General features: G+C 41.6%; 1 protein-coding gene across 1 annotated transcript in view; it reads right to left on the bottom strand.

Annotated features, from left to right (window-relative positions):
- The window catches only part of dnaja2a (DnaJ heat shock protein family (Hsp40) member A2a), a 21,922-nt gene extending 3,871 nt beyond the window's left edge, over positions 1-18,051 (bottom strand). The window contains exons 1-7 of the mRNA XM_061814841.1: positions 17,822-18,051; positions 16,873-16,932; positions 14,799-15,028; positions 10,336-10,416; positions 10,122-10,255; positions 8,359-8,555; positions 42-186 (exon numbers count right to left, since the gene is read on the bottom strand). Of these exons, the coding sequence (XP_061670825.1) occupies positions 42-186; positions 8,359-8,555; positions 10,122-10,255; positions 10,336-10,416; positions 14,799-15,028; positions 16,873-16,932; positions 17,822-17,899 (925 nt within the window). The 5' untranslated portion in view covers positions 17,900-18,051. The remainder of the gene's footprint in view (positions 1-41; positions 187-8,358; positions 8,556-10,121; positions 10,256-10,335; positions 10,417-14,798; positions 15,029-16,872; positions 16,933-17,821) is intronic.
- Between the last annotated feature and the right edge of the window lie 6,782 nt (positions 18,052-24,833).

Raw genomic sequence — 24,833 nt, 5'->3', positions numbered from 1 at the left:
GACTTTAGTGCAGATGAGAGGAAGGGTGGGGGAGCGGTTACCCGGCTCGATGACCTTCCCCACGGGATGCTTGACCACAATCTGTCTGCCGTCTAAATGTTTCAGCATGAACTGGAACCCGCACAGCGCCTCCACCAGGCCGATCTTGTGGTTCATGAACAGGTCGTTGCCGTCTCGCCGGAATGTCTATGTGGACAAAAAAAAAAAAAAAAAAAAAAAAGTGTCGCACATCAGCTTTCACCTTTCTAAAAGGAATACAGAAGTTAACGATGTAGTGAAAAAGTCAACTGCACTCCTGGGAAGAAAATGACGATGCAACATCCTAAAAAACACAGCTGTTACATTTATTTAACAAGCAAGACATGAAACATATTGATGGTGCCCTTTTTTTAAAGGCTTCAAAGTAGCAATGTCCTATCTAGCGCCACCCTAAAAGAAAATTTGTTGCACTCTTATTAAACAAAGTTGCACCTTCTTAAAAAGACAAGGTGTTGAGATTACACATCGAAGAAATAGATACATTATATTTTCCTAAAAAGACGATCTGTACAAGTAATGCGGTACTTTCCTAGTAAGAAGAGAAACTATTGATGTCTAAGCAATGTACTATGAAAGCAGTTGTTGGCTTAGCCTGTTTTAATCTTGTCAATGCAACAATTAAAAGCAACATGCTGCAATTGGAATCAAGTGTCATTACAACCACAACACTTCTGATAAAAGGCTCATTTTATGGCAGCACAATGAATTGAATTTTGATCACAATTTTGCCTGCCACAATTAAAAGGAGCCTGATGGTCTCTGATTTTTTATTTTTTTTTTACATGTGAAATATGAAGCCACCGCTGCATATGGAAACCCTTCATTTTCAGGAGTGTAAGCACCAAACTCAGCGGCAAACATATGGTTAAAGCTTCATGCCAACTTCAGAATAAACAAACTTAAGAGCATTGTCTACTGTATTAATACAGGAAGCTTTTATTTTGAAGTTGGCCTTCTCCACATGTTTTTGGAGAGGCAGCCTGTTATGCTTTTTCCTATTTGGGTGTTAGGTCAAGGAGGAATTAAAATCTCTATTTTAACAGAACAGTTTTACCGTGTCACAGTGGACTTTTAAAGCTGCCACTGTGATCTCTTTGTATTATGATAGATATTTACTGAAAATTAAAGATGTTGAGATGAACACAACAAAGCTTTTAAAAGGGGACTGACAGAAAAAAAGAGGTAAAATTGTAGGAAAAAACCACGAGACAGAGCCCTAGCTCAAGGGTGGTGAACACGTGGTTCTCGAGCTGCATCTGGCTCGTTGCCTGTTTTCATGTGGCTGTTGTGAAGGAATGAAAGCATATTAAGTTTTTTTTTTTTTTTTTTTTTAAGAGATGAAAGTGGACTTTCATGAAAATACAAACGCGAGTACTAGGGGGGTCCGGGGCTATGCCCCCCTAGGAAATTTTTGAAAAAATGGATGGCTGTGGTGCATTCTGGTGATATCTGTGAACATATTTCAGACAAAAATTGACCTGACCAAAAAAAAAAAAAAAAAAAAAAAAAGTTAGGCAGAACTTCCCCAAGGGCCAAGCCCAGATTTTTTTGCCTCCCTCCCCCTATCACTGGATAGCACAAAATCACATTTGTCATTAAAATATGCCATCTTATCTCAAGACAAATGAATTAAGTGAACTATTCAGTGAAAAGACATCTAAAATTGTCCTTTCCCCCCACATTATACATATTATAGTATAGATATTGAAAATAAACAAAAATATACCCTAGAATTTCTACACCATAGAGCAAAACATGTTAAGGTGATCTGTAGTAATTACTATTAACGTTTAAGTCTTAAACTTATGTTGCGTTGTACTGATACACTCGACCACATTGCTCACCATCTCAGATACAGATCTAGTAATACTAATAGTATAATGAGTATAATGAGACACACATGCAGACAGTCACACACATTTGAAAAATGTACGGGTGTGGACAGTCATGCTCGCAAATAAAGTTGCAGGTGTGATTAGGGATGGCCTTAAAATAACTTACTGGATTAATACAACATAACTTTAAATTAAAAATAAAATAAACAAATACATAAAAAATAGAAAACTAACATTTAAAACTCAGAAATGATCATTTCCAATTTCAACTGATATTAGTAGAACATTATATAAAACGGTATTTAAAGTTTTTCATCAATAAAAATTATTGACCTGACAAACTTTCTGAAGTTAAATGCACAGGCCTGTCAAGGAATAAACACGAACGGTCTATACTCGCAATGTAAAGAAGATGCTGAAAGTTTAGTTCAACATCATCGGCGTTCGTGGCAACATGGGAGCGATACATTGGAACAAACACTCCTGTCGGCAATCGTGACGTATTGTTGTGTGTGTGTTGGTGTGTGTGTGGGGGGGGGGGGGAAATCACACACCACGGGACTGCCGTGAATAGGAGGCTGGCTTGCTAGAACGCGCCTTTAAGTGCATGCGCGCGACGTATTGGCCACACCTGAATCAAGCTACATACAGGGTTCATACTCAGTCTGACCCAAAAAATTTAAGGGCTTTTTAGGGGCATTGACACGAAAAATTTAGGGCCATCGTGGGAAATCAAGAGTAAGGAAAAAAGACTCACCCAATGGTGCCATCAACCGTTCTTGGTTCAAATGTTCCAGTACCTCAGTACCTGTGACAGTGATCACCTGTCGCGCCTTGTGGTAGTTCTCATTGATATGACCACTGTCAACGTCTTCACATAACAGTCTACAGAAAAACAGATTCTAACTACAATTGCAACTATATACACAAATGTCTTCTACTGATGTCTGTTTCAGCACCCCTACTCTAGCTCCTTGAGCCTACCCAGTGCCTCCTCTATTTGTTGCTGCAGAGGTGCCAAAGTGGCTCTCTTGTCCTTTGCTCTGCCTCTGAGTGCATTGGCCTCAGTGATAAAGCTTAGATTCCTCTTTTCTTCTGCCTCCTCACACAGCCTGTCAGCCTTCTCAATAAGCATAGATATGTCAGTCTCTATTCTGGCTTTTTTGGCTTTGAGCCAGTAGAGATGAAAAGTGGGCAGCGATGCCAAATGTAGCCGGGTACGAAGTCTTCCTTTACCCACAGTGGTAGTTTTTAGCAATGTCACTGTCTGGGAACATGACTGCAAACATTTTCGAATTATTTTCACAAGATTTGTAACTGAAATGGCTGCATATCACTTTTAAAGTCCACGCGATCTCTGCCTTTAACGAGTCCGTCTTCGTGTATTGAACTACGTTCATAAAGCCTGACTTCTGGCTGGACAACTGTAGGTGCGCATTAGGGATCGCAACAGGTTACAAATAACCGGTTATAACCAGTTTTCGTTTTTTTAAAACCGAAACCGTGGTCGGACTTTCGAAATTGGTTAAAATTTCCAATCATTACTTCCGGTTCCGGTACGCCACATTGCGGTATTTTTTCAACATCATTTCCACTTTTTTCAAGTTTCGCTGTTAGAGTAAAGTTGGACTCAAAAGAACATTCAGATAAATCAAAGAAACATCAAACATGGCATCGATGAAACGCTCCAAAGTATGGGAGTAAACTTGTTTTATTGCCAGACATCAAAACACTACTCGCATAAAGGGGAGAACTCTGTGAACTCGTCACTCTGGAAGAGCAACAACAAAAAACAATCCGTGCGGAACCCCGCACTCCAACTCGAGGTCCCGCGGGTGAATTATGCAAACACCACTATGGTACCGTTTTTTTTGCTACAGCTGTTCAGTTAAAACAGGTTATGAAAGTAAGCGTTTTTTTGCGATCCCTAGTGCGCATGCACTGCTAGTACCACTGCCTGAAGTTGATGCTGCACTATCTTGATATTTTAGAAACAGATTCATACCAACGGAAGATGAGAGTCTTCGCCAAATCAGCGTGTCTCCTGTTTTTCCGGTGCGACTCCAGCGCTTTGACGCCCATCTTTTCAAGCTGATAACTCTGCTTGCACAGATGGCAGTAAAACATGTGCCGATCTTTCGGATCTCGACGAACCCAGCTCCCAAACTCCTTACTTTCAACCCAAGCTTCTTGAAAATTGCACTTTCCCGTGATACAAGTTGGATCGATGAAAGAACTACGCTACGTCGTAACGAAGACGAAGTGAAATGCCTACTCACGGAAACAAACAACGGAAAATCGACAAGATGGCGACTAGTTGTCGACACGGTGACTTCCGTTGACAATTTCCGGCTTATTTGGATGCCAGACGGATCGCTATTTTTTTTTTTTTTTTAACAAAAGATTAATTTATTTTTTAGGGAGAATTTTGGTGGTAGAGGTCCTCCCTTTGATTTTTTTAAATTTAAGGCCTTTTTAGGAGCTTCACCGTTTTTTGCGGATTTTAAGGACTTTTAGGAGCCCCTAAATGCACCTTCGAAAATGTAGGGGTTTTTAGGGACATTTAGGGCCGCATGCGAACCCTGTACAAGGGTTTTTTTTTTTTTTTTTATTTACACCGTCACACTGCCTCGCGATCGACGTAATGAGCAGCCCTGCCTGGTGTAACTGAATTTCCTTTGACACGGCTCATGATGTTGATGACTTTCGACGTAAATGCGGTTGCATTACCTGAAGCAGTTCTGAACATGCGCTTTCGCACATGCTCTGTACAGTTAACTTGCATTTCCTGTTTCGGGTGAATACCGGTTGTTTTGGAGCAGGCTCGTTTAGTGGACAACGTTTATGAAATTTACATGTAAATTAATGTCAAGACCACACAAAATAAGCGACTTCTTGAGAGAATGCGAGGGGAGGGGCATTACTGTTATTAGTGTTAGTGCCTCAACATGGCTACGCTCGTGAAAGCAAAACAATGAACTCAAATGCATGTTCGTTCAATGTTGTCAACTAATATCCAGATTAATTTCAGACAATTTTTCCTCAATTTTCCGGAGCTATTTTCATGAAAATTTAAAAATCCGGAATCCCGGGAAAATCCGGAGGACTTTCATCACTGTTTATTTATTTATTTATTTATTTATTTTTACACTGTGCGGGCACGCGTTTTGCATTTGAGTTTCGTATGGTATTTGTGTCCGTGCTTTACTTGAGTTTATTATAGATGTTGCAGGTAATGTAACAAGCTCAGGGTGTGCATTGATGTAAGAAAGAGGGACTGCACAGGTATGGGCAGCGGGACGGTGAGAACCCTCAGGTGTGAGACGCTCTCCACCAACCCACTACGTCTACAATGTAGTCACTCCCACTGGCCCCAAAAGGCTAGACGGGTGTCCAGTATGGTGAAAAGGAGGGGGGGACAGGGGTGCCATACAAGGGAAGGATAAGATGGGTGGAGTTGACGACATGGAGCGCAACCACATGGTAAGAGAGAAGGGGAGCGCCTACACCAAGCAGCCATGGCACCAGAGCGGCTTGGGCCCAAGGAGGAGGGGAGAACATTTAAAATAAATAATGAATAAGATGTGCTGCAGCCCGATAAGAAATTGGATGTTCATAATTTGGAGATTTTATTTATCCATCCAAACTTTTTTTTTTTTTTTTTTTTTTAAATCCACGCCCCAAAAGACTCAGAATTGAGAATCGTTTGGAACCGGAATCGCTTTAATTCAAACAATGGCCAGCCCTAATTATGGACCTGCTGCCGCCTGGGGGGAACAGAACTGAAATGTTCTGCTTGTAAATAGAGTCGCTGGCATAGATGGATGAACCCGGACAATACTGGTACCGTTTCATTCCTCAATGACTCTCTAAACCTGTATTTTGATGAACTAAATGCACGGACATGTTAGTATGAGACCTTTCCTTATTTGACAGGTGTATCACATCCTTTCCTTAAAATAAGCAAAGCCACGACTTTCTTTTATAACAATGTCCAAAATTGCTGTGCATTAGTCCACTCATCTGGGAAAACCAGTACTAGAATGGCTCCAACTACCAGAGACAATTTCCTGGATTAGGCCCATCCAGATCATTCAGATATTATTTGGAGTAAATGAACCATTTTCAGAACAATTAAGTGACGTTGGATCATTTTCCCCTGCAGCACAGCAAATGATCTCTCACAAAAATACGTGCTGCAGCGCAGTGGTTACGAATCACTATCCATCATCCTCAATCTCAAAGGACTATTTTGTCCAATCTGAGCAGTTGTGGAGGCTCTGGTTCCGATGAAAACAGAGCTGTCAAGACAATGTGGTGCTGTTGAAGTCGAGAGGTCTGAAGCCGCAACTGCGGGTGACGACGACACTCTTACGCCCACCAAATGATGATGTTTGCAACATTTATAATGCAGTATTTTTCTAAGTAGGTGATAGCTGCCCTGAGGATGGAACTGTGTGGCAAAAGAGCTAGAAGAAGACCAAAGCAAAGGTTGATGGATGTTGTGAGGGAAGACAGGAGGACAGAGGGTGTGAGAGGGGAAGATGCACGAGATAGGCTTGGATGAAAAAAAGATGACATGCTGCGGAGACCCCACATTATACTTCAGGACGGGCGCATTACACTCAAGAAATTACGGTACTAAACATGAGAATGTTGTAAACATAAAAAAAAAAAAAAAAAAGGCTCGCACTTTTCTGAAAACCTAAAAACAAATACTGGTACACAAAAACAAAGGTAAGTTAACCCCCCCCCCCTTTCCCCTCCAAAACTTGATCCTCAACAAACAGAGCCAGGTCAGAAGTCCTTCACAGAAAGAGCAGCCGCTAGCGAGCACTGAACCTAGTCAGTGAGTTTACTTCAACAAGAGAGCTGAAAGTCTACCGAGTACTACCTTCAGCCTCAGTACGACAGCTCGCTGGTCAAAGTGTTAGCAAGGCTCCACGGTCAAAAGTCATGCAACTCTTCTTCCCTATCCTGGATTTAAACCACTCTCTCTTTCACTGCATGAGTACACAGGCTTATGTTCACTACTGCTACCACTAGCCTAAAATGGCCACTACATCCCTCAATGTGACATGGTTCCCAGAACATGTAGTACTCCTGTCACAAGCCTAAAAAGTGCTCCAACATGTAAAATGCCAAAGGACTTTTCACAGTGCAGTTGGCAATGAACAAGACGGCACAAACCTTCCCAATGTGTATGTGGTAGGAGGGAGGGGGTTGCACACCACAGAATGCCGGGTCGCAGCAAATGTAGATGGCCGCTGAAATAGAAATATTCTCTGTTCTGAAGCAGTCGCGCAAAGATAGCAGAAAGATCCTACATGGAGGGGTGCAAGCAGAATGATTTCCGGGTGGAGGAATATATAAAAATTGTGGGTCCCACTATCCTGAACTTTGGAACAATACAAAAATTATAGATATAGCCACAGGTGGTTTTCAAATTGCCTTTGCACAGCTCCCTGCTTGGCCAGAGATACACCTTGAAAAACTCGTCCTGGAACTCATGAATGAGGTTCAACTGAGATCCTGCCATGAAATAAGTACATACTTTGCTTTTTTTGAGGCTGTGTCACTTCATCCTTCTTAAAATAAACAAAGCTAGACCTTTTTTTTGAGACATTGTCAAGTTGTAGATACGCAAACAAGAGGCAAATAAAAGATAACCCCCTCCCCCCAAATAAAACATAGCTCAGAGGTCTGGGGATCCCCCGCGGCCCACGGAATAAGAAAAAAAAAAAAATCTGCAAATTTAGGAGTACAAGGCAAAATTAATTTATCTTATGCTGAAAAATATTTACGGTAAAGTACAAATTTCAGATTAAAATGAAATTTGCCTCATTTCTTAGCGTTTTGTTTCTCAAGTTTTAAGTGAGCTGTAATGGTTTGGGAAGAGAGTGCCAGACAAACACTACATAAACACATAAGATGCTGTTATTGTTTGTCTAAATGTAAAGTGCACCGTTGCTTTCATGGCGACAACAACCTTTCCAAACTCGAGTTTAGGCACGACGATCAGCCGGGCAGTCTTTTTTAGTGTTAATACCTATGCCCGAGAAGGCCAATAAAAAAAATGATGTAAGATCATGTGACTTCACAATCACTACTACCAATTAAATTAGCCGATGTCAACACCAGTGCCTTGGTCAAATAAAAGTGACTGCTTTCATAATGCAGAATTCCAGCACGGTGTCAACAGATGTTAAATAAAAATGCTTTAACTACTAATCAGTTATAATGTGCAAAAAAAAAAAAAAACTTTTATGATCAAAACAAAACTGTAATTTGACACCAACTATGTATGGTAGTTACAATTATCGCAGGGTAGGGGTTCTTTGAAGAACATCTCCCACTAAGGGGTCCCTGGACTTTGCCCTAATAACCACCAACTAGTGATTCATCTAACAATATAAAGTCACGTCAAAAAAAAGCAAGCGCTGCTGTAAATAAAGGACAAACACTCCTGAAGATGTCTACCTACCTCGTGCTCTTTCTCCTGCAGAACCAGGACGATGTCGCCTGGCTCCACGCTGGGCGCCTGATCTGCTTCTCCACCGAACGTGATCTTCTGGCCGTGCTTCATGCCCTTGTCCACGTGCACCTCCAGGATCTTCACTTCCTTCACCACCTTCTTACCCTCACACTTTTTACAGCGGTCTTTCTCGCTGATCACCTCGCCTAAGAGTGCAGAATCGCCTTTGTCAAAACAAACGCCCTTCTTGATAAAGTGTGCCTGCTTGTTCCGCCCAGTATGAACGGTGTCAATGATTCAAAGGCCCCCCCCCCCATTTTCTCAGTTCTTCAGCTCTAGAGAACATCTACCCACCTGCTTTTTAAAGGACCTTTTATTCAGCATGTGCTACGACATATGTAATATTGAACTGATCACAGTCACCTCCAAAGGTATAACAAGGTCAGGTCCTTTGTTTTTATTCCATACTGAAGACATTTGAGTTTCAGACCAAAAGATGAAAGAGAGCAGAGGTCAGAGTTCCAGCTATTATTTTATATATATACACATACACATATATATACATATATATATATATATATATATATAAATAGATATGGCAGTCCCATATCTACAGGTGTGGTCAGTCATGCTCGCAGATAAAGTTGCGGGTGTGATTAGGGATGGCCTTAAAATAACTTACTGGATTAATATAACTGTAAATTAAAAATTAAATAAACAAATAACTAAAATAGAAATCTAAAATAGAAAACTAAAATTTAAAACTCAAATGATAATTTCGAATTTCAACTGATATTAGTAGAACATGACATAAAATGGCATTTAAAAATTTTTCATCAATAAAAATTCTTGATCTGACAAAAACTTCAATGCACGGGCCTGTCAAAGAATAAACATGAACGGTCTATAACTGCAATGTTTTGAAGATGCTGAAAGTTTAGTTCAACATAATCGTACGTGGCAACAAGGTAGCGATACATTGTAACAAACATTCCTGTCGCCAATCGTGATGTGTTGTTGGGGTGGGACCATTGCTGCGATTGCCGTAAATACGAGGCAGGCTTGCTGGAACGCGCCTTTATGTGCATGCACTCAACGTATTGGCCACACCTGAATCAAGCGACGAGGTGGATGATAGTCTAAGGTCTCTTTTTCCCCGTCCCACTGCCTCACGATCGACGCAATGAGAACCCCTGGTGTAACTGAATTTCCTTTGACATGGCTCATGATGTTGATGACTTTCGACGTAATGCGAGCGAATTTACGTGAAGCAGCTCTGAACATGCGCTTTCGGCCTAACTTCCGGACATCCTCGGTACGGTTTACTTGCATTTCCTGTTTCTGGGTGAATACCGGTTGTTTTGAAGCAGGCTTGTCTAGTTAATGTTTATGAAATAAACACCTCAATAAATGTCAAGACTTCGCAAAATAAGCGACGTCTTGAGAGATTGCGAGGGGAGGCGCGTTACTGTTACTCGTGTTAGTGCCTCAACATGGCTACGCTCGTGAGAGCATAACAACGAACTCAATTGCATGTTCGTTCAATGTTGTCAACTAATATCCGGACTCATTTTAGGCAATCATTCCTCAATTTTCCAGAGGAATTTTTGTGAAAACCTGAAAATCTGGAGGACTTTCATCATCAGTTTGCAATTCTTGTTGATATCTTGAATTATGGTAAAAAAAAAAAAAAAAAATGTTGCTTCTCAGACAAGCAGTACATGTTTCAGTCACTTTTTTTCTTCATGCTTAGACACAAAACGGTTCATTACCTTCTCCATTGCAGTCGGAGCAGACGGACTGCATCTGTTGCACCATGCCCGGTGCCAACTGTCTGATCATAATGCGCATGCCGCGCCCTCGGCAGGCGGTGCACTTCTGTACAGCTCCCGTTTTGCCGCCCTGTCTGCAATGTACCAATACGACAAATTTAAACGGACCGTTCTAAACATACACCGGAAGACAACGGAGGTCGATAAAACGTACCCATTACAAGTACTACACAGTACATTCTTGCTAAGTTGTAGTTTGGTGGTCTTGCCGTTGTAAAGATCCTCCAGTGAAACTCTATATGGAAAACAGCAGTTTAGATCACTTTTTCCAATGCTTTAAAACGAGACATGCCAATCTTTCCACACAAACAAGTTCCAAGGCAGATGATTTAAGGGGAGATTTTCTGTCGTATGCAAATGGCACTGCTCACTTTGCTACCCTACAACTGCAGTTCTGCCTCTCTGTATGTCCGGAATTATTTACACAAGTCCCACTGTAACATTACTGTTCCTCGTAAATTAGTCAAAACACCGGCTATGTTAGTTAGTGGTCTGCAACCCACGGCTCCAGAGCTGCATGAGGCTCTTTCATCCTTTTACTTTGGGTCTCTGAAACCAGGGATCTCATTTAATGTGCATCCCGCGTCCTAGATGCACAACAATGCTTAGCTACGTATGTGTGCAAGGCTCAAGTTAAGTGGAAGCGCATTGCAGGTTGCGGGTCAAAATTGACATTTTTGTGCATCAAAAAACGCATTTAAACAGAAATGAGGTTTACCGCAGAGGCGGTAGCAGGCAGTGGCGTACGTGACAAAGCACTTAAGTCCCCAATGCGTGGTAACGGAAGTGAAGCGATTCGAGTGAGTGGGAAGACGGTGATGGCAAAATGTGACGCTGAAGTGAGGAGAGCAAGAGAAGAGAGAAACTCGATAAAAGTTCATAGTAAAATGCAAGATGAGCACCCTATTGTAACGTACTTTCCCTTCCTCCCTCAGCAGAGAATTCATTATTGAGATTGCAGTTAATTTTTTCTGTAAACTGTAGAGATAAAGCCGGAACATCAGCTAGTTGGGTCAATCTGATTCCCCTGCCAAAAATAGACTAACCTTTAATAGTTGCATTATTTATTGTGTAATGAGAGCAATGCCACTGCAATTAAAAATAAGAAGGGAGAAGTCAGCCATCAATTTCTAACAGATCTTAAGACCGAAAATCTCTGATTAGTAATTAGAAATAACTTTATAGAGCTTTTTCAATGGCTGACAATATTTTTCTTAAAACCAGAACTCTGGAAAGCTCTAAAAAAAATAAATGAATGAAAAAAATAAAAAATGCTCTAAGGTATCAAATGCCTTATAAACCGCCCCCAAAACTATTAGAGATTTGCTATCAATGTTTTCAGTGTAGTCCAATAAGTCAAGAACAAGTCTTATATTAGCGCTTATGTGGCGGTTGGTCATAAAACCACTGTGTTTCAGTTATCTCGTCAAGACATTTTTTTCAACCTTTTAGAATATATCAATGAGAGAATGCTATCTACATTTAAAAGAGTAATCGGGCTCTAATTTTCTATTAGCAGCAGATCTTTGTCCAGTAATCACGCCTTGTTTCATACTGGTAGACATTTCGTTTCTTCACAAAGATTATTGAAAAAATTTTCATAAATAACTCCAATAGTACCTCAGAATAAAATATTAAATTCTGTCATGATCCCATCACATCCCAGGGATTTAAGATTTTTTTCATTGAGTGTTTTGCTTTGTAGAATGGTTGTTAACTTAGTTAAAAGGATTCTGAGAGTGGGTGTAAACTTCCTTACATGAAAAAAAAAAGAAAAAAGTGTTACAGTTGCACAGCTAATAAATTGATTTGTACATTTAAATACAGATAAACTTTGAAAATTCCAAATGATTAGTGATAGCGCCATTAATCTTAAAGGTTGAAACATTTTTTTGGGATTAACTTTCTTCAGAGCCATATCCATCACTAGTCCAATCTTTTTCATTAGTGCTTCTCGATCAATTTTTCCTTGTGGCTTAGCTAAAAGCTAACAGCCTCCGAGACAAAAGGAAGAAAAAAGGGGAAAAAAAAAAAGCCTTGTCTTACTTTGAAAATAACCCCACCAAATGTGCAGTCAGGTATCTTGTGTCTCAATCTAAAGAAAAACCATCACCTAAATCCGAATCAATAGATCTTAAAAGTTCGATACTATTCAAAAATACCCGATCTACATTGATTTTCAATGTATTCACATCGCACGAACAACCATAGAGGTACATCAAGGGGGCTTTTTGCTCAAATGTAGTCACTGTGTGAGATTTGGCCAATGTGATCATCTGAAAACGGCAAAACATTTGAGACCAAGTGAAAAATGTGGCAAATGTGGCCAGAAAGGGAGGAACACAGTTTATCCTGTACCCAAACATAGGGTTTTGATGAACGGAGATGAAGGAAATATTCTTCTCAAGGTTTCTTAATTTTAGTTTGAACAAATAGAACATTTTCCCAAACTTTTTACTAATGGGAAAAAAAAAAAAAAAAAAAAATCTTTTCAATTCTAAAGCTAGCCTAAATCAAACATTAGAAATGTGGAGCCATGAACCTAATGTTACAAAATTCAATAATGCTTCCTCGTGTGAATTACAGAAATATATATTTTTTTAAATTCAACCAATTAATCCGTTTAGTAAAGTCTTATTTTCTCTCTTGAATTCAAAGTTCCTTTTTAACCAAGCAAAAATATAGTTTATCCAAATAATTGATCAAATAATAGAAGTTTCAGTAGGACACTTAAATACTAAAATATTTGTTAGCTGAAGCCTACGTTCGATTCCCCAATAATATTGTCTGATTTTTATAACTTCTTGCAATCCTTGCTTTTGGCAGTAAACCTACAAAAAATGCTCTTCAAAATTAAAATGTTGCTTCTCATATGAAATGACTATGAAACTGTTCAACGAAAAAATTTCAGCTGCGTGTGTGTGCCTGCAATGCGTTCAGGTTATCCTACTTTTAGTCTTGGTGCTAGTCAATAAGAAAACCTCCTTTCACACAGCTACCATAAGCCTTCGAAGCCAGGAAATTTGCGGATTGTCTTGCCTTCCCCAGAATTTTGTCTGTGGCCCCTTTCACACAATACAGCAACACGATAAAATCTGGATTTGCCGAGAAGTGCTAACAGGGTTAATGAGCAATGTACGGTAAAGTGCATTCAGACCCACTTAAAATGTTCGCTGTTATTGTACAGCCATTTGACAAACTCATATTTTCTCCTCATTAATATACACACAGCACTCCATATTGACAGATTGAAAAAAATGTTGACATTTTTGCAGATTAAAAAATAAAAACTGAAATATCACACAGCCATAAGTATTCAGACTATTGGCTCAGTATTCAAAAGAAGCACCCTTTTAAGCCTTGACCATTGAGTTTTTTTTTTTTTTTTTTTAAATGATGGAACAGATTTTTCACACTTGGAATTGGGAATGCTTTCTAGTTCGGTCAGGTTGGATGGTCAATGTTAATGGACACCATTTTCAGGTCTCTACTCTCCCATTCCTCCTTGCAGATCCTTCTACAGTTCGTTCAGGTGGATGGTCAATGTTGGTGAACAGCCATTTCCAGGTCTCCTCCAAAGATGCTCAATTAGGTTTCAGTCAGGGCTCTGGCTGGGCCATTCAAGAACAGTCATGAAATTGTTCTGAAGTGGGCCCTATTTTATTTTAACTTTGTGCGTGGGGTCATTGTCTTGTTGGAAGATGAACTTTTGGCACAGACTAGAGGTATTGCTTTAGTACAGGATATCCCCGTACTTGCCCGCATCCATCTTTGCGTCAATTGTAACCAGTCATCCTGTCACTGGAGCTGAAGAACACCTCCACAGCTTTACAGTTGGGACTGTATTGGATAGGTGATGAGCAGTCCCTGGTTTTCTCCACACATACCTCTTCAAATTAAGGCAAAAAACATTATTGAAATTTTATCTCACCTTCTTGTGAGTCCATCAGCCCCCCCAACAAACTCCATGCAGGGTTCCTTGTGTCTCGCATGGAGGAGAGGCTTCCGTTGGGGCACTCAGTCATAAAACCTTGACTTGTAGAGGGCTGCCGTGATGGTTGACTTTTTATAATTTTCTACCATCTTTCAACTGGATGTTTTGACCTCAGACACGGTGGTCTTTAGGTTCTTGTTTACCTCTTTGAACAAGGCTCAAGGTTGCTCAGTTTGGCTAAATGGCCAGGTATACAAAGGGTTCTGGTCATCCCAAATGTGTTCCATTCAAGAATTTTGCTGGCTACTGTGCTCTTAGCGACCCTTTGTGCAGCAGAAATATTTTTGTAACCGTTCCCAGATCTGTGCCTTACCACATTTGTGTCTGAGCCGCTTCAGGCCTTTCCTTTGACCTCAGGATTCTCATTTGTGGTGACAAGCACTATGAACTGTAAGGTCTTTACAATAAAGAAATGTGCGCGCCTTTCCTAAACAAGTCCAGTCAGTACACTCAATGAAAGTGTAGAACCATCTCATGGACGAGCAGAGGAAATGGACAGAACACAAGTTAAATGTATGAGTGTCACAGTAATGGGTCAGAATACTTATGACTGTGTGATATTTAAGTTTCTTTTTTAATAACTCAAAAAAGGCCACAATTTTCCCAGGCTTTTGGGGTCATACTTGAGTGGGTGCACCATGTCCTCGCCTCTTCGCCGGCCACCATTGCGTGAGCGTCCGCCCTGGCTGCCCATGAAGCCAAAGAGCCCGCCGCCAAAGATGTGTGAGAAGATGTCGTCCATGCCGGGACCGCCGCCGCCGCCCTCCCGCAGGCCCTGTTCGCCATAGCGGTCATAAAGGTCCTTCTTTTCTGGGTTGGTCAGCACCTCATAGGCGAAGCTGATTTCCTTGAACTGAAGCAAAATCAGGAGAAGGTTAAGGAAGAACTCGGCATGCCAACACCACCACATCAAAACCAGGAACTGACCAACTGGGGTTGTTGACCCCATGGGGTCCACAGGTCACAGCTTAGGGAGTCAAAATGTAATTTGTAATAAAATATGTCATATCAATTGAATAAGCACATCTGAGGCAGGCTCTCGTCTCACTGGGATTGAGGTCAGCAAGGTGGTTAATAAGACCCTCTGTGACAAGGCCCCAGGGGGGGATGAGACACGCTGGAAGTTCCTAAAACCGCTGGATTTTGTGGGGCGGTCCTGGTTGACACGTCTCTGCAATGTCACGTGGCTATCGGAGACAGTGTCTTTGACTTGGCAGACTGGGGTGGTGACTGGACAGTCTGTTCTACTACAGGGCGAATCACACTCCTCAGCCTCCCTGGTAAGGTCTATTCACTCAGGGGTGCTCGGGAGGGGGTCAATCACGAAATTGAATCTCAGTTTCAGGAGGACCAGTGTGGTTTACATCCTAGCTGCGGATCAGCTCTACACCCTTGGCTGGGTCCTTGATGGTTCTGGTGGCTTCGTCAAGCCATGATTTCAAACTGTTACTGGCATGGACCGCAACTGAGTGTGAAGCACCTGGGATGGTAAAAACAGCACCTCCAAATCTGAGACCATGGTCCTCAATCGGAAAAGGGTGGAGTGCCCTCTTTGACTTTGTATCCGTCCAGTCGTGAAGAAAGAGCTAAATCGAAAATCAAAGCACTCTACCAGTAATCGACACTCTTTCCCTCACCTATGGTCACAAGCTGCCGAACACAAGCAAGTGAGTTCCCTCCGCACAGAGTCTAGGGTCTCCCTTAGAGATAGGGTGAGAACCTAAATCATCCAAGAGAGGTTCAGAGTAGAGCAGCTTCACCTCCGTATTGAGCGGAGCCGTATAAGGCGGCTTGGGAATCTGTTTAGTATGCCTCCACCACATCTCCCTGTTGAGGTATTCCAGGTATGTCCCACGGACAGAAGACACCAGGGATGACCCAGGATATGCCAGAGAGACCATATCTCTCGGCTGGTCTTTGAATACCTCAGAACTTCCTCGGAAGAACAGGAGGAAGTAGCTAAGGAAAGGGTAGTCTAGAGTTCCTGCTGAACCTAGTCCCCCTGTGACTTGACCTCAGATTAGAGGAAAAAAATGATGGATGGATGCTTTTTGTAATTATACTTTGGTGAATATTGAGTTTAAACCAGTGATTCTCAACCGTTCTCATAGTAAGTGCATTTTTCTGTTGTCGCAGACCGGTACCTTGATTTCAGTGTTTCTTCACAAACAAGCTACCCCTAGATTGATTACATTTCTGTTTGAATTCCATTAATCTGTTCTGTTTTTCTTGAAAATGAGCACCTTTCTCAAACTTTCGACACCACTTACAACCGCAAAAATAGCTTTCAAAGTACCACGATAATGGTCTACATTAAAATAAGTCAAATATGCAGATGCCGAGTTTTTAGTTCAACAATGTACATTTCCAACTGTAATTTGAGCTAAAAACAACTGAATGTAAAGGTAAAGAAACTGGATTAAAAAATTTAAGATGCTACCTATTTCTAAACGTCATTCAACTATGTTTGATTACATTTCATGCAGTAAATGTTGTACATTTTAATTGTATTTGATTGAGTGATTCTGTCATAAACCACATTCTGAGAATCACTCTCTTATGGTATACAGAGTAGTTACATCTTATTGGTGTTAAGATTATTCGGGGTATCGGAAAATATTCCTCTTCCGTGATGATACAATGGACCACAATTGTTTTGAGACCCCCCCCCCACTATATATATATTTTTTTTTTTACCTTGTCACCAGCGTTGGGGTTCTTGTCCGGGTGGTACTCTTTGGCAAGCTTCCTGTATGCCTGAGGAGATAACACCAAACATTATCACTCAACCAGCACGTGTGCGTCGTCAACACTGACGTCACTTTAGCAGTTGATGACGCAATCAAACGTGCCGGAAGTGAAAGATTAGAATTGCTGGTTTCATAACACGAGCCCAAAAAAAAACCGGTAGTTTGTAGTTGGTTAACCCTCGATTGGATTTCGTAGAAATGGCGACAATTGGTTATGGGTAATGGGAAGGTTGTTAGCATCGTAGGCTAGCGACTTGTAAAACGACGACTAATAGCATCGACTAATGGAAACTCCAGAAAATTATTGTTGCTGCCAATTACTACAGCAACCACACACTCTACGCTTACGACATAAAAAGTGTACATTTTGGACAATCCACGAGACTTATTAACGACGGAATCGACACAAGAAAAAAGCCGCGACGACAGGCCGTTTGATTCACTTGGTTTTCGCCGGTGCCCACACCGGATGTGTCTTCATATATAGAATATGACTTACAATAAATGGAGCCATGTCGAGGCTCTTCACAGACTCGGCTTCACGACCACCTGTACAGTTACTATGGGAAAGGTCAACAACTACAACTCACACGTTCCTCAAATAAGTCAAATAATCGTGAATCTTTAGTATTTCACTTGTTAAAATTCTTGTTTTTAGAGCGTACCAGCCGACTTTGACGCGCTTATGGCGTTTCCATCAGCTTCGTCATACACACGAGCATCCAAGCCAGTTAGCATGTCGAGCTAATGTTAGCTCGCCATGCTATCCAGACACTTCCTGATGACATTTTTTTTTATTTTTTATTTTTTAAAAAGCGCCCCGGATCGTAAAAAGGCAGCCGGTCTGGTGCCGTTTGCCGGCTTTCTAGCAAGGCCGCCCCCCCTCCGTGCTTTACCTTTTTCAGTTCGTTCTCGGAGGCAGACGGCGACACGCCGAGGATGTCGTAGAGCTTCGTGTCGGCGACATTGGCCATGGTTGTCGCTGAAGATGTTGCTTTTAGCGCGGAGGTGGACGGACAAAGAGACGGAGCCGGCCGGGTGGAAAATGTTTCGCTCGGCTTCCGCGCCTTCACTTCCTGCGGGGTCAACCGCTCTGGGTGTCTATTGTCACCCCCTTCAGTCGGAGGACTGACACTACAGCTACGACTCAGAAACTGATATCCATCCACAGTCTTTGTACCAATGGGCCAGCAAAGCATTTATCCTCCACCCATTTTCCATACCACTTATCCTCACTAGGGTCAGGGGCGTGCTGGAGCCTATCCCAGCTATTTTCGGACGAAAGGCAGGGTACACCCCAAATCGGTTGCCGGCCAATCGCAGTGACCTATGAACTGCATTTGAATTTTATGATATTTCACTACGAATTAGAGATGGTGGCACTGAAGAAACAACAGGGAGCAGAACTGGAGGTTGCAGAAATGAAGATGCCGAGGTTCTCACTTGGAGTGAACAGGTTGGATAGGATTAGAAATGAGCTCATTAGAGGGACAGCCAAAGTTGGATGTTTTGGAGACAATGTCAGAGAGAGCAGACTTCGATGGTTTGGACATGTCCAGAGGCGAGAGAGTGAGTATATTGGTAGAAGAGTGCTGAGGATGGAGCGGCCAGGCAAAAGAGCGAGAGGAAGACCAAAGAGAAGGTTGATGGATGTTGTGAGGGAGTACATGAGGACAGTGGATGTTAGAGAAGAAGATGCACGAGATAGACTTAGATGGAAAATGATAACACGCTGTGGCGACCCCGAATGGGACAAGCCGCAAGGAAAAGAAGTCTATTCTCTTCATTATGTTGCATTTCTCTTCGGTGCGTGGCCTTCAGAGTCAGTAATACTGGCAGATCTAACAAACTATACAAACAATGGGAATGTTTGTTGACGTGATCATATTTCAAATTTACCTCAGAAGGCCAGCAACAACATATAATTGGAAGGAATTTAGGGATTTCATCATCTATGGCCCATAATATTGTCAAAAGATTCAGAGAATCTGGAGAAATCTGCACATAAGCCGCAAGTCAGAAAATCAACTTTGAATGCCCTTGACCTTCGATCTCTCAGGTCTGTGTAAAGGTTATTGCTATGTGGTCTCGAAAATATTTGAGAAAGCTTTTGTCAGTTAACACAGTTGTTCGTTAAGTCTACAAATCCTATAAATCAACAACACTGAGAAACGCTGCCGGCTTCTTTGGGCCCAAACTCATCAAAGATGGACTGACGCAAAGTGGAGAAGTGTAGTGTGGTTCGACGAGTCCAAATTTCAAATTGTGTTTGGAAATTGTGCACATCATGTCATCTGGGCCAAAGAGGAAAAGAACCATTCATATTGTTACTGTATCAGCGCAAAGTTCAAAACCCAACATCTGTGATGGTATGGGGGTGTGTTCGGGGCAGTGGCATGAGGAACCTGCAGATCTGAGAAGGCACCATTAATGCTGAAAGGTACATACAGGGAGTTCTCGGGCTAAGACGGTCTTGAGCTAAGACGTTTCGTTTACAACACCCGTCCCCCGTCCGCCATTTTGTCTGGCTAATGTTTGTGTTTGTGCACGCGGAGTATCTTCACATTTTTTGTCCTCCTTTTTAGACAAAGAAGAAAGCTGTGTCTTTTAGCAATGCTTCTGCAGCCAAAAGAAAATCCATGGAAACGAAGCTCAAGATCATAAAAAGATTGGGGAAAGGAGAGACACCAACACCACCAAGGCTTCAGTCAGTTGACCGTGGTGACAACTATTAAAGACAAAGCCCGTATTTTAGCGTCTGTGATGAAGGGTTCCGTTCCTCTGTCAAATACAATGATCACAAAACAAGGTTCTTTGATATTTCTTGAGATGGAGAGGATTGAGGACCAGGTTCCTTCGCAATAGCTAAGCACAACTTCCCCTTCTTCGCCATCCACCTCTCAGCAGTAATGCTAAGTACATCATCTTGTTTATTTCAATGTATTCTTTTTTTTTTTTACAAAGTATTTTGATGTAAATTCTGACTTTAATGGTGGAATCCGATTTAAGTCGAAATTCAAGTTAAGTCACTACTATAGGAACGGATCTCAGTCCTAGACCGAGGACTCCCTGTACAGGTTTTGGAGAAACATGCGCATCAATCCAAGCAATTACTTTTTCAGGACGTACTGTAGTTCAGCAAGACAATGCCAAACCACATTCTGGACATGTTCCATTAAGTGGTTTCCTAGTAAGAGTGTAAATGGCGGGACTGGTCTGTCAAGAACTGTCTCCCATTGGAAATATATGACAAAATATGACAACGGAGACCACGGACTATTGAGCAACTGAAGTTGTTCATCAAGGAACATTGGGAAAGAATTCCTCCTGCAAAGCTTCAACAATTTTTGTCTTTAGTTCCCAAATGCTTTTTGCGTGTTGTTAAAAAGATCAAACATTGGCCCAGTTTGCCGCTGGGTTGGGCCATCACCTACTTATAGATGCTGGCCGGCCCTGGCCAGTGAATAAGTTTGAAATTGAACTGAAATTTATTAGTCACACAAAACACCCCCACCCCACACACACACACACACCTAAAAATGGACAGAATGACTTTTATCACCCAAAAAATCCTGTCCAAGATAACGTGATGACGGTGACCAACACAAAGTGAAGTGTCATTGAGAAATTATGTTCAATACTGCGGGACAACAAATGTGTGCTAAGGAAACTTTTATTCGACATAGAAGTGAGAAAACACACAAATAAACACCTTGCCACATTACAGGACATCAAGTGTCAAACTCAACGCTTGGGGGCCTAATCTGGCCTGCCGCATCATTTTATGTGGCCCGCGAAATCAAATCATGTGCATCAACTATGATTCTTGCTATAATCTGAACCAAAATTTCAACTTGTTTTACAGTATAGAGCATATATAATACATAATGTTGCGCTAATGCAAGAATTTTTTGTTACCCAAACCATTTCACAAGGGTTGAACAATCGAGTATCCTTGACTTCAGATTTCCAAACTAGTTATCCCTTTGTTTTGTAAATATAATGATGAAGTGCTTGAACATTGATATGATTTCACAGTCATTACATCTCTCTGAAGAAAATCAAAATCATGACGTGGCCTGTGAAAAAAATGGGTTCGATATTCCTGCTTTACGACACTGTCGTAACACTTGAGCGGCATCCGGCCACTGTCTAAATCATAGAAGCTACGCATGAAAATGCTCAGTAGCACTAAAAGCTTTGGGGAACACTGCCTTTATAGATAGAAAACATACACTAGTCACCACATAGACAACCTTTTAGACTCACATTCACCCCAGTGGGCAATTTAGAGTCTTCAATCAACCTACCAAACATGTTTTTGGAATGTGGGTGGAACCAAGTGTACCTTAGGGAAAATCCATGTGAGCTAAGGTAAAACACACAAACTGCACACTGGCGGGGCAGCAGCTGAACCCAGGACCTCAGAAAGTGCTAAGTAAATGTTTAAATAATTTTGTCATTGTGTTATTCTTTGAACCAGTGACGTTAGTGACCTTAGTACATAGTCGTGAATGTAACTGTCCTAAAAAAAATCTTAAAAGGGCATAAATAATATATTATAAAGTTGGTAAAAATGGAATTTCACTCAAATCTAATGTACTGTAACATGAATATACAGGACCACTACAGGTTCTGATAGGGCTGTTGTACCGCAGGAACAGTTTCAATACTCTGGCATGCAGGAGATGATTGGGGACAAGTGCATAGCCAAGTAAATGTTGGAAACGGAGAGGCGAGGGGGGAGAGAGAGGGCGCAAAGCGTCACCTAAACTCCAACAACAGTACTGCATGACAATTTGATCACTTTGAAAATTAAGTACATTGTCTTTTTAGTGCATTGAATTGACTATAGGCTGAAAAAGGTTTGCAAATTGCTGCATTTGCATTTTATTTTCATTTTACACAGTGTCCCAACTTCACTGAAATTGGGGGTTTGTAGATAAAGTCTGGTAGGTCCCCACTGAAGGCCAAGGTACAGCATCAAATACAGCACTAGACACTATTTTAAAGATCCTGTATTTTGTCTATTTAGACCTCCATAGAGTGACTCTGTAATATGTATTTGGGTATAAAATTTCATAATTTCATCATTCAATTTCATTTAAAAAAAACCCAAAACGTTTTATTTTCATACGAGTGTCGAGAAAAAGATACCCCTGGCAGCTAGTTTGACCCAATTTTGGATTAGCTTTGTCCATATTTGGTGAAGACTGTCCCCTTTCCTCTGATTAGTTGCATTCATGGAGAAGCAAAACTAAGTAATTTTTTGTATAGCGCATATCATACACAAGGTAACTCAATGTGCTTTACATGACTAAAAGCATTCAAATACATAAATAATATTAGAAAACAGTTTTTAGTGAAAGAAATATGACTGACAAGTGGAAGTATTCTAAAATGCATGACAAAAAAGAAGAGTTTTTAAATCTGGATTACACTTGGGTCTGATGTCACCACTGTTGGCAACTTGTTCCATTTGTGTGCAGCACAACAGCAAAATGCTGCTTCATCAAGTTTGCTTTGGTCTCTGCACTCCATTGTTGGACCTGAGTCAGTCCTCTTCTTCTTCTTCTTCATCATTTTCTTTCCCTTTCGGCTTGTCCCATTAGGGGTCGCCACAGTGTGTCATATTTTTCCATCTTAGCCTATCTCCTGCCGCATCCTCTCTCACTTCAAGTGTTCTCATGTCCTCCCTCACAACATCCATCAACCTGCTCTTTGTTCTTCGTCTCGCTCTTTTGCCTGGTGTCACGTCCCATCGGATCGGGGGTAGGACCCGAATGCAGGACTCGGAAGATACAAGGTAGTTCAAGAAGAGACACGTTTATTATATGCAGAGGTAGGGGATCGAGCAGGCAGTCCGGTGCAGCAGCGGTAGTTGGGACGTCGGGCGAAGAGAGCAGGTGAACGGGCAGGCAGGAGTCGGTACACAGGAGAATAATCAAAGTAGGCAGAAGTAACGAAGGAGTCGGGCTTACAAGGTTGGTCAGAGAACGGACGAAGGTCGGTACACACAGGTTCGATGAGGGATACCGGAGCACACGAACGGGACATGAAGATCATACGAACTGGCGCCGGCCAGTTGTCATCGCGGTCATATAAATCCACAGCATAATCAGGCTGCATGAGGCGCAGGTGTGCACCTTCCAATCAGCGCACCTGCGCGGACACCCGCACAGCTCGTGCTGAAGCGGCAGGATCATGACACCTGGCCGCTCCATCCTCAGCACCCTTCTACCAATATACTCACTCTCTCGCCTCTGGACATGTCCAAACCATCGAAGTCTGCTCTCTCTAACATTGTCTCCAAAACATCCAACTTTGGCTATCCCTCGAATGAGCTCATTTCTAGTCGATCTCGGAGATCTACTAGGTTTGTATTCCATTAGCATTTCATTCATGTGTTTAGGACTTAAAGTATTTTGTGATTTATAGACCGGTAGCAAAACTAAACTAACTAGAAGCCAGTGTAAAGGCTTTAGAATTGAAGTTATATGCTCTGACCGCTTTGTTCTGGTCACAACGTGAACTGCAGCATTCTGAATGAGGAGCCCAGTCAGAAGACCATTAGAATAGTCAAGTCTACTTGGAATAAAAGAAGACCCACTTGTTAAAGCATGATGGGTTGTGAGTAGAAAAACAAGGCAGAGATCTTCCTTAGTTATATAGATCAGGTTGAGAAATTCAAATGACCTGATTTTCACTCTCTCTCACCAGAAAAACGTCTGGAATGTGTGGAGAACTTTAACTCATATTTCACATTTACTTGGCAACCATAGAGACAATAATACTTCCCAAATATGAGAAAATGTTAGTTTGGCAAAATACAGCGTGTCCCTTTCAAGGGGACATACAAGTGTGTACACAAAATCTCTTTAGAATAAAAAAAAAAACAGTGCATATCCAAAAACTAATTTGTCTTTTTCAACCCATTGAACATTCTTTACAAAGAAGACTGTTGAAGCCAGCGGCAGTCTCTGGCATGTGCAAAATGTGTGTCAGCAAAGTACCTCTGCATCAAGGAACAGTGCTGACACAGAAAGAAAGCAAACCTAAAATGCGTAATGACACGGCCATGCGTACTATAGCACGTGACCGAGCACCTCACCTGTGGCACAAGCATAATATGGCGCATCAACTGAGGGGATTCAGGTAGAAAGGCTCTAAACAGGGGGTCTTGTGCAGGGTGCCTTTCAAGCGAGGACCCTCACTTGTGGGAGCATGTACTAAAATGGTCACATCAAAGAATTTGTCAATGATTCCACAACAACAAATCATAGTATGGAGCAGTGGTGGATCACTGAAAAATAGCATCAAACTTTTAGGTCTTTTTGAGGACTGGACATGGAAAAGGGCGTGTGAGGGTAAGTTCAACGCTGCTTGCAAATTGAATTATATAGATTAGTGAAGATGTTGCATGTCAATCAACCTGATGTTTACAATATAACACTGTGATGATGTTTCATGTCTGGGCAAACCGGATACTTGTTTCTATTCATGGCCGCATGTGCGTCAAAACAAGCGAGGCAGTACATCTGAGCAAAGTCTAATGTGTTTGTGAAGGTGACATGTTTAAGAGAGGCGCCCGGAGCACTGGAGAGGACAAATGCATGATGGCAGGCGGCGAAGGGAAGGCAGAGTGCAAATTTGTCAGCGAGCAGCAGCCTGACTAAAGCAGCTGTCAGCGTGTGCATGTGTGTGTATGCCAGAAACGTCCTGCCCGATGCCCTTAATTCACATCAAAGCCAAAGAGGAAGATACAAAATATATTTGGTATTCAATAATAATCAGCACATCCTGTGTTGCAAATCCATGTATCATTTCAAAATCAGACGATTAAATGCTCACATCACATTAAATGCTGTGGCTCATTGTATAACTTCATACTTTTGATGTGAACTAAAT

This window comes from Syngnathoides biaculeatus, chromosome 3 (genome assembly GCF_019802595.1).
Source record: "Syngnathoides biaculeatus isolate LvHL_M chromosome 3, ASM1980259v1, whole genome shotgun sequence".
Taxonomy (NCBI): Eukaryota; Metazoa; Chordata; class Actinopteri; order Syngnathiformes; family Syngnathidae; genus Syngnathoides; species Syngnathoides biaculeatus.
Note: the sequence above shows the minus strand (reverse complement) of the source record. Positions and strands in the feature narration are given on the sequence as shown.